Raw genomic sequence first — 13,116 nt, forward strand, 5'->3', positions numbered from 1 at the left:
CTGTTTCCACTGTTTCCCCATCTACTTGCCATGAAGTGATGGGACCAGATGCCATGATATTATTTTTCTAAATGATGAGCTTTAAGCCAACTTTTTCACTCTCCTTTATATATATTTATATATATATATTGTTTTACAAGCCTACTTTCTTTCTGGCATGATACACAGGAAACATTACACTGGACCTGTAGTTCTCTTTGAAGAATGGAAACAGCTGGGGAATAACTACACATAAATCATATATATATGTACATTTACACACATATATACAATATACTTCATATTATCCTGCATTTTTTTTAAAAGTCAGTAAAAAAGCATCAGTTAAATATCTTCACTTAAAAAGAACAAAAGAAAAAAATCTTCCATATCAAATTACAGAAAAGATATTCACAATAGAAATTAGATATTACAAAGTAAGTGCAACATTTTAAATAAATGTTCTCACTATAGAGACACCATAATATATTACCATTATATATGACAAAACTCCAAAGAACCAAATTAAAATTTTACTTTTTTCATTCAGATCTTGTATCTTTAACAGCATCATTATTCATGTTACTACCATAGTTTTTTTTCAAAAAGCACTAGCAAAATTCCATTGAATTTTAGTAAAAATTCTAGTAAACCAAGTTACTAGACTATTTTGCATCATCTCAGTAAATAATAGAGTAAGAAATTTTTTTCTTCAGTATTTATGAATAGGAATTGTGGCTAACAGCATAAGAAATTAAGTTCTAGATAGGAAAAAAGCTCTTAGTTTTACAAACTTCACAATATGCCAAAGAGGGCTTCAAACTTACCACATGTAAATTAAATTTTAATAAAGAAGGCCATATTTTCAAAGGACTAAGGTCAGGAAGCAACAGTTAGAACTGGACATGGAACAACAGACTGGTTCCAAATAGGAAAAGGAGTACGTCAAGGCTGTATATTGTCACTCTGCTTATTTAACTTATATGCAGAGTACATCATGAGAAACGCTGGACTGGAAGAAACACAAGAATCAAGACAGCCCGGAGAAATATCAATAACCTCAGATATGCAGATGACACCACCCTTATGGCAGAAAGTGAAGAGGAACTCAAAAGCCTCTTGATGAAAATCAAAGATGGGAGTGAAAAAGTTGGCTGAAAGCTCAACATTCAGAAAACAAAGATCATGGCATCTGGTCCCTTCATGGGAAATAGATGGGGAAACAGTGTCAGACTTTATTTTTCTGGGCTCCGAATCACTGCAGATGGTGATTGCAGCCATGAAATTAAAAGACGCTTACTCCTTGGAAGGAAAGTTATGACCAACCTAGATAGCATAATTCAAAAGCAGAGACATTACTTTGCCAACAAAGGTTTGTCTAGTCAAGGCTATGGTTTTTCCTGTGGTCATGTACGGATGTGAGAGTTGGACTGTGAAGAAGGCTGAGCGCCAAAGAATTGATGCTTTTGAACTGTGGTGTTGGAGAAGACTCTTGAGAATCCCTTGAACTGTAAGGAGATCCAACCAGTCCATCCTAAAGGAGATCAGTCCTGGGTGTTCATTGGAAGGACTGATGTTGAAGCTGAAACTCCAATACTTTGGCCACTCATGCAAAGAGTTGACTCATTGGAAAAGACTCTGATGCTGGGAGAGATTGGGGGCAGGAGGAGAAGGGAACAACAGAGGATGAGATGGTTGGATGGCATCACCAACTCAATGGACGTGAGTTTGGGTAAACTCCAGGAGTTGGTGATGGACAGGGAGGCCTGGCGTGCTGCGATTCATGGGGTCGCAAAGAGTCAGATAGGACTGAGCGACTGAACTGAACTGAACTGAAGGCAGCTCACTATTCTTTTGTGAACATAAATAATTTTATATCCAATTTCTGTCTGTTTTTCCTAACGAGAAAACTATCAATATCAACTCATTCATAAAGCAGGAAGTCATTTTATATATGCAAACATTAGCATTATATACTTCAACTTTTACCTTCCAATAAACACTTCTTACTTTCATCTATAACAATGGCCATGAGATTTTGTTTAATTTAATTTGTAATTTATGTTACAAATTATAGTATGAGGATCTTGCCAAAAAGGACTATCCTACTGCACACCTCAGTCACGTTTACATATAAAAATGAAAATTAACAAAAAGAGCCTCTAATTTACCAAACTCTATGCTTTAATAAACTGGAGTTACATCAGGTTTTGGTATATTTTTCAGATTTTAAGACAAACAAGGTAACAAAAGCAGAGACAGTAGTAACATACATTCCTATTACTTCTTATTTCAAGTTATTTCACAAAATAATCTTCAGGTATTCTCTACTTAGAAAAAGCACAATTCAATAAATAAAATCTCAACCATACAAGCCAAATAATGAGGGCACCTTCACATCTCAGACATGCTATGTATCTTCAAAATAACTTTATTAATATTTAAAGACGAATCAACAACCACCAATACTGATTGATAACACAGTTGAGGCAAAAATGTATCATTCGTTGTCATATGAAACCAACATTAGATGAAAAACCACAGGTGCCTATTACTCAAGATCTTAAAAGAATTTCAGATATCTCCTCCAATGGTTTTGAACCCTAGTTGCACATTAAAAGCATTCTGGGAATGCAAAAATATATACTGATATCAACTTAAGCATAACTGGGGGATTAAATCGTTTGTGTGTTGTTTTTTTTTAAGTCCTCAGTAATATGTAGCCAGGAATAAGAATTACCAACCACTATCCGAGATTACAGGGGATTCTGAAGGTTATTAAGATCAGTTCTCCCTTCCAGATCTATCTATATACGGAAAAGTGGATTCTACAGTTATTTCAACTGAATTTTTGGTAAACCCATTTTGGAGCATTTAAACATGGCAGAATTTGAAACTTCAAACATAGGGTAATTCATATTCCCGAGCATTAACGGGGCTGTTGAACACCCGTACTAGCAAAAGAGGAGAGGGCAGGTCAACCAATAACAGAGGTCTGATTAAAAAGATGTAGTGCAGTAACGAAAAGAATACTTTAGAGCAGTCAACTCTGGCTCAGCTACAGTGTTAACCGAAACCTGAGTTTCCTCACTTGTAAAACTAGAATCAACAATTACTTTATAAATAGATATTGAAGAGGTGAAATATCTAAAATAGTATCTGTCAATAATAATGGATCAATTTCATAAAAATAAGCTTATTAATGTCTGTTGGGTTTAGCTAAAAACAGAAGGCCTGGGGAAAGATCAGCCCAGGTCACTCTCACAGGCCCATAGGCTCCTTTTCACAAAAGTCCCCGTTGGCGACTACAAAGGACTAGAATGACCAGGAGACCCGGTAACCTCAGGCCTGCAGGGATAAAGATCCGGAGGGGAAGCATAGGCTTGTAAAGCCGAGAGGGACCCGAGTCCGCGCAACCCGCCCAAAAAAAAGCCAGATCTCCGGGATGAACCGAAGGGAGGCCGATGGCGGAGAACAGAGCACGCAAGGTCCCTCACCTTCACCACGGCCGTCCCCCGGCTGCCCTGACGACCACTGTCTAGTCCCGCTCCAGGCTTGTTTACAACCAGAGCAGCCATCCTAGAAGGAGCCTCGCCACTGAAGCAGCCGAGAAGGCCTTCACATGAGGGGCGGGGTAAAGCCACCTACCCAGAAGCCTCGGCGCTTGCCGCTGGCGCACAGGCGCACTACGACGCCGGGCGTCGCCGAGGGGGCTTCCTCGCACCTCTTCACGCCAGCACAGGCTTGCGAGTGGGAGCTTTGTTATTTTTATTGAAGAGTCTGGAGATTTTCTCCCTCAGACTTCCATCAGATTGATGGGAGGAGTAAAATTAAAGCAAAAAATAAGGGGCTAAAACAGAAGTAAGGTTTTGGGGTGAAATTCTTGCTCCACTTACGACCTTTTCTCCCCATTTGGAAAATGGACTGGACGAAAGGGGACTGCATCTCCCTGCATGCCATGCGGCTTTTAAACTACAAATCCCAGCATGCCCCATCTACAGCATTTACTGAGAGATGAAGGTATTTGCAGGGCCTGTATTGTCTCCGAGGAGTGATTTCTTGAAGTCGCGGTTTGTGATTGTGGCTGGAAAATAGAGAAGTATTTTATGTATAAGTCTCTAAGAGGCAAGAGATGGCTTTGGTAAAAAGAAGCCATTGAGTCGCTAAAGGACGTGGTAAGAAGAGAATTTAAGGCACCACCGGCAGAGAACAAACGATTGGGAATGTGATGCCCTGTCTTCCGGAACGTGCGCTTTCTGTTTTCTTCCGAGCTAAGTGAACCTCTTCAGCCTCCGTAGGCAGTGGGTTCAAAGTGCCGGTCAAAATGGAGGTGAATCCCCCCAAGCAGGAGCACCTGCTGGCCCTGAAAGGTAAATTTTTGCGAACCCGGTTCTCTATACACTGTGTTCTCCCCTTTTCTCACTAGTTCTTGCAGCTTTTGGCACGTAGACATGACCCCTGGGATGTAGACCTCGTCCTTAAACAGTCAGTGCTCGCCCTCCTGTTCAGTTTCTTGCCGTGGAGCGAGAGGAAGCTATTTTCTTCTTCGCTTTTTACGTTTGAGACCCCCTCTCCTCCCTGCGACTGGATGGAATATGCGTGCTCAGTCAGCCAGTCATGTCCGACTCTTTGCAACTCCATAGACTATAGCCCGCCAGGCTCTTTATCCATGGGATTTTCCAGGCAAGAATCCTGGAGTGGGTTGCCATTTCCTCCTCCACTTGGAATAAAATAGATACCTGGTAAATTACTTACCCTGGTAAATGTTGCTGAAGCCACCAAACAGATTTTAGCCGCAGATGCTGAAGTTCCCACCCTACCCGGGGAGAGCCCTTTGTGAACCGAGATGATTAATCTAAAGTGGTTTTTCCTCCTGTCTCGTCTCTTCATTCGGCAGTGATAAATTTACCAGGCTTCAGCTTTACCTGTGAAATTAGACTAGTATTGTGCCAAGCATTTAGAAATGCGTAGTACTACAACATATAATTTAGGTTTGTTAAAACTCACTGCAGTTTACTTCAGAGTATTGTGTATGGGAAAATTCGTATCAATTTTCATTTTCTGTATACAGCATACAGTTTTGAGTAAGTTTGATGATTTGATTGGATTATTATTTAAGAGAACCAGCAGGGTATACTTTCTCTAAAATTCCTGAGATCTTAGATTGTTCTCTGAGATCTTTTATTTGGAATGCCTTTAGCTTTATTTTATCTGTTTTCTACTACCACATATGCACTTATTTCTTGGGCGCACTACTTTGTGGTTACCAATATCTTCTTGGACTGAACTGAGAAGATGCTTGGTAGACATGTGAATTCAGCTGAACTGCATTTAACCTTTCTTGTGGTATTCATTTTGAGGGATTCTTACCCCCTAACTTATGCTGTAAGCATCAGACATTCCAGAAGCTCACCGGTTTCATTTATACGAAAAGCATGTACTGATAGTTGGGGTCATCAGAACTGTCTCTGACTATGGAACTAAGAATTTTAAATGTTAACTAATAGTAAGACATGTGAGCTTAGCCTGAGCAAATGGCCTGGACTAAAATGGCTTATTTCTGAAAGAAAGAAAGAAGAGAAATTGTCACGTTTTTTAGCTCAGTATGTCAGATATGTAGAATATATATTGCTTCAGTTCAGTTCAGTCGCTCAGTCGTGTCCGACTCTCCGCGACCCCATGAATCGCAGCACGCCAGGCCTCCCTGTCCATCACCAGCTCCCGGAGTTCACTAAGACTCACGTCCATCGAGTCAATGATGCCATCCAGCCATCTCATCCTCTGTCGTCCCCTTCTGCTCCTGCCCCTAATCCCTCCCAGCATCAGAGTCTTTTCAGTGAGTCAACTCTTCGCATGAGGTGGCCAAAGTACTATATTGCTTAACTCTCAGTTAAACTTTTTCCAGATCACAAAGCTAGTAAGTGATTGAGGTGGTATTTCAACATAGGGCCTTCATCTTTCCAAGACTCCGTGTTGTCTCCAAATGAAGAAAAGAGCATTTTCAAATGCTCCTATTCCCTTAGTATTTTGATGGAAATTTGGAGAAGTTCTGTTAGCTACTAGATGTCATTTTATACACATTCAAGGATAAATTCCAGTGATGTGGAGGCTAACTGCCATTGTCTTTTTAGGCTGCTACAGTGGTCTTTCCCAGGTATTTTTTATTTTCAAAAACAGAAGGTTCCTGGGAAGGAGTATTTTGGCAACCTAAAAGGACAAGTTATTTGAAAGTCACGTCAGTTTCAGCTTTCTTAAAGCTCTTTGGACCCATTTTCTCCATTGTCCTATTTATCCAAGAATTTTCACAAGTTCTAATCGTTGAATGCCAAATATATCAGTTTAATATGTAAAATATTAAGGCATTCTCACAACTTCAGTGTCCCTGGAATACAACACTGAGTAAGTTCAGACAACAGTGAAAGAATTCTCAATGTCATATCTTGAAATGTAAAAATGGAAAGAAGAAAAACTAAAAGCATTATTAAGTAATAAAAGAATATGCTATCTATATTTAGAACCATGTTGAAAATGGATGTTAAGAATCACAGTCATTTTGAATTTAAGAGTTGTCAAATCTGTTAGTGAACATTAACAGTAGAGAAAAGAATCATTATGAGATTGGTTACTTTTGACTTTTCAGAACATTGGTCAAATGAGTGTTGTGACATCATGACATGGAGCCTCCACTCATAGTCATCGTGGCAACGGGAGAACGTCATCAAGTAGTTCTCTGATGATTTTTGGAAGAAATGATTCAACCTCTTTTTTGTTTGTTTTTAAAATTTTATTTATTTATGGCTGTGCTAGGGCTTCCCTCATAGCTCAGTCAGTAAAGAGTCTGCCTGCAATGCAAGAGACCTGGGTTCAGTTCCTGGGTGGGGAAGATTCCCTGGAGGAGGAAATGGCAACCCCCTCCAGTATTCTTGCTGCATTATTGAACCTGCGTGTTGTGTACTGGCACTTACTTTTGATGACTTAATTTGGTGTAACTTGAAGACTTCTGTGTTCTAAGAGGAAAAAAGTAAAGCTCTAGCCTTCTTGTTCATCCTCCCAATTGGAATTCAGGAGCCAAGCTACTAAGGTTTTGACACTGCTTAAATGCCCCAATTATATAGATGAGACTTTGTCATGAAACCAGTTCCTACCTAGTCTGATTAAAATAAAAGGTTAAACCATTTTCATGTTTTCATTTGCACTTCAAGTGTTTACTTCTGAGAATGAAATAAAATCATTTAAGTATTATATTTGGTAGAATTCATGTAATTTTAAAGTATGAGAGGATCCATTTTCTTCAAGGTAGATTAAAAATTACAGTGATTTTCATTTTACTCAATTCACATCTCAGATTTTTAAGTACTATTGCATTTTTGTTCATTATCTTCATATGACTCTGCTGCTGCTGCTGCTAAGTCACTTCAGTCGTGTCCGACTCTGTGTGACCCCATAGACGGCAGCCCGCCAGGTTCCCCTGTCCATGGGATTCTCCAGGCAAGAACACTGGAGTGGGTTGCCATTTCCTTCTCCAAAGCATGAAAGTGAAAAGTGAAAGTGAAGTCGCTCAGTCGTGGTCGCTCAGTCGTGTCCGACTCTTAGCGACCCCATGGACTGCAGCCTACCAGGCTTCTCCATGGGATTTTCCAGGCAGTAGTACTGGAGTGGGGTGCCATTGCCTTCTCCTCATATGACTCTAGTATTTTAAAAATCTTAATTTACTTTTTGTTTTTGCTATAGTGTTGATTATATATTAATATGTTAATATCAGTACTTCCAAATCTGTTACATCTGTTCAGTTAAATATGTTGATTGTTAGAACTTTTAGGCTAAAAGGATGTTAAGGGTATGTAATCCAGATTCCTTATTTTCTTGAGAGAAAGGACTTCCAGTTTTGTGGACTGCATTCACATTTATCAGTAGCACTCTGATAAATATCATATTAGAATTGGTTTTTTTTTTTCTTTTCTTCCCTGCTTATCTGTATATAGGCTCTCCCTACCATATCTTATTCTTTGTAATACTTCCACTTTAGGTCCTGTTTACCTCTGATTTGGAAAGAGAGAGAGTCTTGTAATTATAAATTACATTCTAGCTCTGAGGAGCTCAGCTAAGAAATTTTCTCTTCATTAAGAATAGAAGGATTACTGCAGAATGACTACAGAAGTAATATTACATTATCGACCATATGAGAGTGATCCCACACAACTGCCAAAAATTGCAGAGAAAGCAATTCAAGACTTTCCTACACGTCCGCTATTGAGATTTATTCCTTGGTTTCCACGTGATGGGTCCAGACTTCCACTCAAACCTAAAAGGTCACCGCCTGGGATTTCTGAAGAGGCAGCTGAAGATGTGAGACAGTACTTAGCCATTTCAGAACGTAGTATTAAATCACAGAGTTATGATTGCACAGTAGATCTGTTGGAGTTTCAGCCTAATTTGAAAAGAAAGAAGCACTTAATCCAATCACACACGCTGAATGAACAGGCTAATTCTGGAAGTCTGGAGAAACATGCAGAAAAAGAAAAACGGCACAAAAAAAGGTCTTGGAGTGTATCATCACTTCCCAGCAGTAACTGTACTGAAAATGTTTCTCCTTTGTCTAAAAAACTGCAAGATAATCTAAAGGCACTAAATTTGCACTCATTTTATAGAGCAAGATGGACAATAGAACACACTATTTGTAACAACCAGACTCTGGAAGACATTTGGGCAAAACTCAATCGAATTATCAGGAACAATGAACTTCCATCTTGTAATGCTACAATTCAGAGACATTTAGGCCAGATATGGGTGTTCTGTGATATTATGTACTGTGAATATGTGGGGAATCTTCTTAAAGGAAGATTAGCTCTTACTGGGAAAATTAATTTATTTGTGCATAAATATGGTGTTATTTTTAGTATGTAATGAATTACAGTGATTGTCAAAAAAAAGAATTTCTGAATGAACTGAGTAATAAGTGAAACAGATGAATAAGTTTTTAAGTGTGTGGTTATGTATACAATTTGTGTCCCAGAAGTAAATATCAGGTGCATTCCTAGGTTTTCCAATTAAGTCAGGAACTTTCTGGGTTCTGCTTTGAGCAGCTTTCCTTTAAATGAATTGTGATGAATTATTACTCAAACTGAATTTAAAGGTAAAATGTTCTACTCTTTTTGTTGTGTTACTGCTTTTCCACTAGTTCTATTAGATATTCCTGTGAATTATAGTGAATAGTTTGGATTTTGATAAATTCACAGAATCTAATTTTACAGGATTTTTTCTTAACTCGCCTGAAGTGTAATGATTTTTTTTTAATAAAACTAAAACCAATTCTGTTGGGAATGATACTCATGTGACATAATGTAATTCAAATTGAAAGACCAGCCCATATTCTGCTTATTATGGCCAAAGATATGTAATAGACGATAGCTGATGTGTTGTTTTGAAACAGAAGTACAAAATGTATAATTTGTCTAAGACCGTAATATATCTTTAAGGCAATAAACATTTTTTGAAGTGAAGTATCAACTATGGATAAGAGATCGATTTATTCTTTGTTTAATACAGATAATTCAGTCTGATATTGGTAATGCTAATCACTAGTTCTCTGGTTCTTGGATTCACTGTGGGTTTCCCATAGCAAAATGTTAATGGGTTTACTCATCATTTTATAAAAATGTCCAAAGTTGTTATATAATAAAAGTTTTGTTAGAAAGTATATTTGACAAATTTGAATGCCTACCATGAAATAGGTGCTAGAGTAAAGTGGAGAAGGGACAAATGTGGACCCTGCCCTCAGAGCTAACATAGAGACACTATTATTAATATTTAAACTATCCGTAAAAAAATCAGTAAGACTATATTCATTAGGAAGGCAAAAACATGCTTGCCTTGTGGCACAGTGCCTGGCAAGATGAATGTGCCCTTTGGAGGGTTTCTCATAACCCATTCCTCTTGAGGCTCCTTAAAACCTGAGGAGTCTACCAGTTTTTACCTGAAGAGGTTATCTTTTCTAATTAGGTTTCACGCTGTTCAAATACGTTTTTGTTTTCAACTATTAGCACCTTTTTTATTGTCTCAAATGAGACTGCTCTGTAGAAAATAATCACCATGTACATGAATGCTTCCAGAAATCTTTAATTAAAAAAATCACCAGGTATAGAGGGAGTTTCCAAGATAACTTCTTCAGTAATTACTTCCTCTTTCATTCATTAGTCATCTTTGCAGTCAAAACTGCTGGTGAAAAGTCAGAAATTATTCATTTTTACCAGTGAGCTTTGCAGGTGGCTCAGTGGGAGAGAAACTGCCTTCAGTCAGGAGAACAGGGTTTGATCCCTGGGTGGGGAAGATCCCCTGGAGAAGGAAATGGCAACGCACTCTAGTATTCTTGCCTGGGAAATCCCATGGTTAGAGGAGCCTGGTGGGCTACAGTCCATGGAGTCACAAAAGGGCCGGACGTGACCTACTGTCTAAACAACAGCAACAATGTTATTCAGTTCAGTTCCGTTCAGCCGGTCGTGTCGACTCTTTGCGACCCCATAAATCGCAACACGACAGGCCTCCCTGTCCATCACCAACTCCCGGAGTTCACTCAAACTCATGTCCATCGAGTTGGTGATGCCATCCAGCCATCTCATCCTCTGTCGTCCCCTTCTCCTGCCCTAATCCCTCCAGCATCAGGGTCTTTTCCAATGAGTCAACTCTTCACATAAGGTGGCCAAAGTATTGGAGTTTCATCTTCAGCATCAGTCCTTCCAATGAACACCCAGGACTGATCTCCTTTAGGATGGACTGGTTGGATCTCCTTGCAGTCCAAGGGACTCTCAAGAGTCTTCTCCAACACCACAGTTCAAAAGCAGGCAATCATAAACAATTTTTTTGTTGTTGTTCAGGTCTTACACAGCATTAGGTTGTTAATCAAGGGTTAAAAGTTAAGTAATCATAAGACAGGGTCACTTACATAGCCCACAGTGTTTCTTTTCTAATACATTCTTATTTTAAAATGATGATACACAGAACTGAAAATATTCTTAGGAATATTTTCTTATGAGCTTCTTATGAGCAGCTCTTTAATTCAAGAATCACATTAAAAAGAGCTTCTTTGTCTTCATATGTGGCAGATGTAAATTTCTCTAATTTACTCTATATAAATGGCTTTCTTCCCCTTTAGAAACAATGAAAAGGTGAATCAGAACTGGGAAAATGAATTTTACTGCAAATAGTGTCATGATCTTAAAGGAAGAAGCAATTCATGTCTCATCTTCCTAGACAGTACTTAAAGAATTGAGAGTCCACTGCCACATCTTTGAAGCCTTCTTAAGAGTATTTAAAACCTTACGACTGATGATTCTAGCACTAATAGTAGGGCTCAGCAATATTTGTAGGTTCCACTGTTAAGTCATCAATGTGAATAAATTGAGGGGAAAAAAAAACATGTACAGGAAGGTGAATCTGAGGGCATTTGGTGAAATGCCAAAGCATTTAGGGCTTCCCTGGTAGCTCAGCGGGTAAAGAATCCACCTACAATGCAGGAGACCCTGGTTCGATTCCTGGGTTGGGAAAATCCCTTGGAGAAGGGAGTGGCTACCCACTCCAGTATTCTGGCCCGGAGAATCCCAAAGCATTTACTCTAGGAAAGAGGCAACAATACCATAATTTTATTTTTCTCTGTCAATGTTATAAATGTTAATCCATTCCAAGAAAACAGATGTGAAGGGCATCACATGAATTTCTCAGCTGAGTTCCTGCATAATGATTCACTTATTTAATCTGCTCAAAATATCCCAGATTATTCCACAGTTCACAAAATTGAATGCCTTAAGGAACTAGACAGGTAAAACTAAATATGGTAGGAACTCTAAGGATTCGACATAATTTTTTTTAATGTTCTGGCCAAGATAAATGTATATGCAAGTTGAACTAGCCTCATTCATTAATTAATAACATCAAGCCTACCTTTTTTAATATTTTAATTTATTGAAGACTTTAAAAAGTTTTATTTATTTTTTTTTTACAAAATTTTAGGTGAAATCTGAATTTCACAATCAAGTGTAAATCAAATGCCTGTATCCTCTTAAGGTTTTACTCTGTTTTCCTAGTTAAAAGTAAGAGTGAAAGAGATTTGAAACACTTCCCCATTCACTTCTTTTCCACGTCACTGATGTGCGACTGGTTAGTGTTCTGAGAGAGAGATGGACTTTGAATTCCCATGAGATGTTTCCAATAAAGCTTGACATTCCAGGTTTATGACCCTGGGCTTATAATAAATAATAGGGAAAATTATTTTTGAGCAGAATGAAGTCATCAGAGTCTAGTTCTGGCATCTATCTGCTTTATAATCTTTTATATATAAATTACCTTCTCAAGGCACCATCCTTATCTGTTATAATAGATAATGATAATTATCTATTATCATTAGAGGATAATGAGGAGGGTAATGATAATTTCAACCTTATAGTTTTGAGAATTAAATGTGTCAGTACTTGTATTTAGCATAAAGTGTGGCACTAGTAAATGTTCAGCAAATATCAACTACACAAGTGACTTTAGAAATTTTAAGGTTAGCTTTTTTTGACTATCTCAGCAGCCATCTATTCACTATAACATCATTTAATGGCCTCAGTTCATGAAAGTTAAATCTTCAAAAATACCACACTTGAGGATTAGGATGAGGTGCTAATTCTGCCGGAACCTGTCTCAAGTGGCAAGGCTACAAAACTGAACATGATACATAAGAGCTTAAACTACAAGGAGTTTGAACAGGAGTGCTATAAACTAAGAAGTGAATAAACATATTTTGTGATAAATATAAGGTGCTATGAGAGGCATGCAGAGGCTTCAGTAGTGGCGGCTTCAGTTCTCTAGAGCACAGGCTCAATGGTTGTGGCACACAGGCTTAGTTGCTCCGTGGAATATGGGATCTTCCCAGATCAGGGATTGAACGATGTTTCCTGCATTGGCAGGTGAATTCTTTACCACTGAGCCACCAGGGAAGCTCCTACATCAGTAAAGTTTTGGATTTTAGATTTGAATGAACATTGTAATAAAAGTTCTAGGATTCATTTTCTGTAATAGAGTTTGTATGATTTTTACTTCTATATGTTTGTCTTTATTTTGATGTGGTGAAAAGTCAATCTTTGGAAATAATTGAAAAAGATT

General features: G+C 38.3%; 2 protein-coding genes across 5 annotated transcripts in view; one reads left to right on the top strand and one right to left on the bottom strand.

Moving 5' to 3' along the window:
* Positions 1 to 5,680, bottom strand: part of TRIM23 (tripartite motif containing 23) — a 37,350-nt gene extending 31,670 nt beyond the window's left edge. Inside the window, exon 1 of one of the 2 annotated variants that reach the window (XM_010845531.1) lies at positions 4,735 to 5,680. In XM_010845531.1, the coding sequence (XP_010843833.1) occupies positions 4,735 to 4,869 (135 nt within the window). In that variant the 5' untranslated portion in view covers positions 4,870 to 5,680. Of the gene's footprint in view, positions 1 to 3,476; positions 3,638 to 4,734 lie in introns of those variants that run through there. The other variant, XM_010845532.1, reaches the window with a different exon arrangement.
* The window catches only part of TRAPPC13 (trafficking protein particle complex 13), a 36,353-nt gene continuing 26,901 nt past the window's right edge, over positions 3,665 to 13,116 (top strand). For all 3 annotated transcript variants that reach the window (XM_010845528.1, XM_010845530.1, XM_010845529.1), the window contains exon 1: positions 3,665 to 4,349. In XM_010845528.1, coding sequence (XP_010843830.1) covers positions 4,304 to 4,349 — 46 coding nt within the window. In that variant the 5' untranslated portion in view covers positions 3,665 to 4,303. The remainder of the gene's footprint in view (positions 4,350 to 13,116) is intronic.

Source organism: Bison bison, unplaced genomic scaffold, assembly GCF_000754665.1.
Source record: "Bison bison bison isolate TAMUID 2011002044 unplaced genomic scaffold, Bison_UMD1.0 scf7180017864218, whole genome shotgun sequence".
NCBI lineage: Eukaryota > Metazoa > Chordata > Mammalia > Artiodactyla > Bovidae > Bison > Bison bison.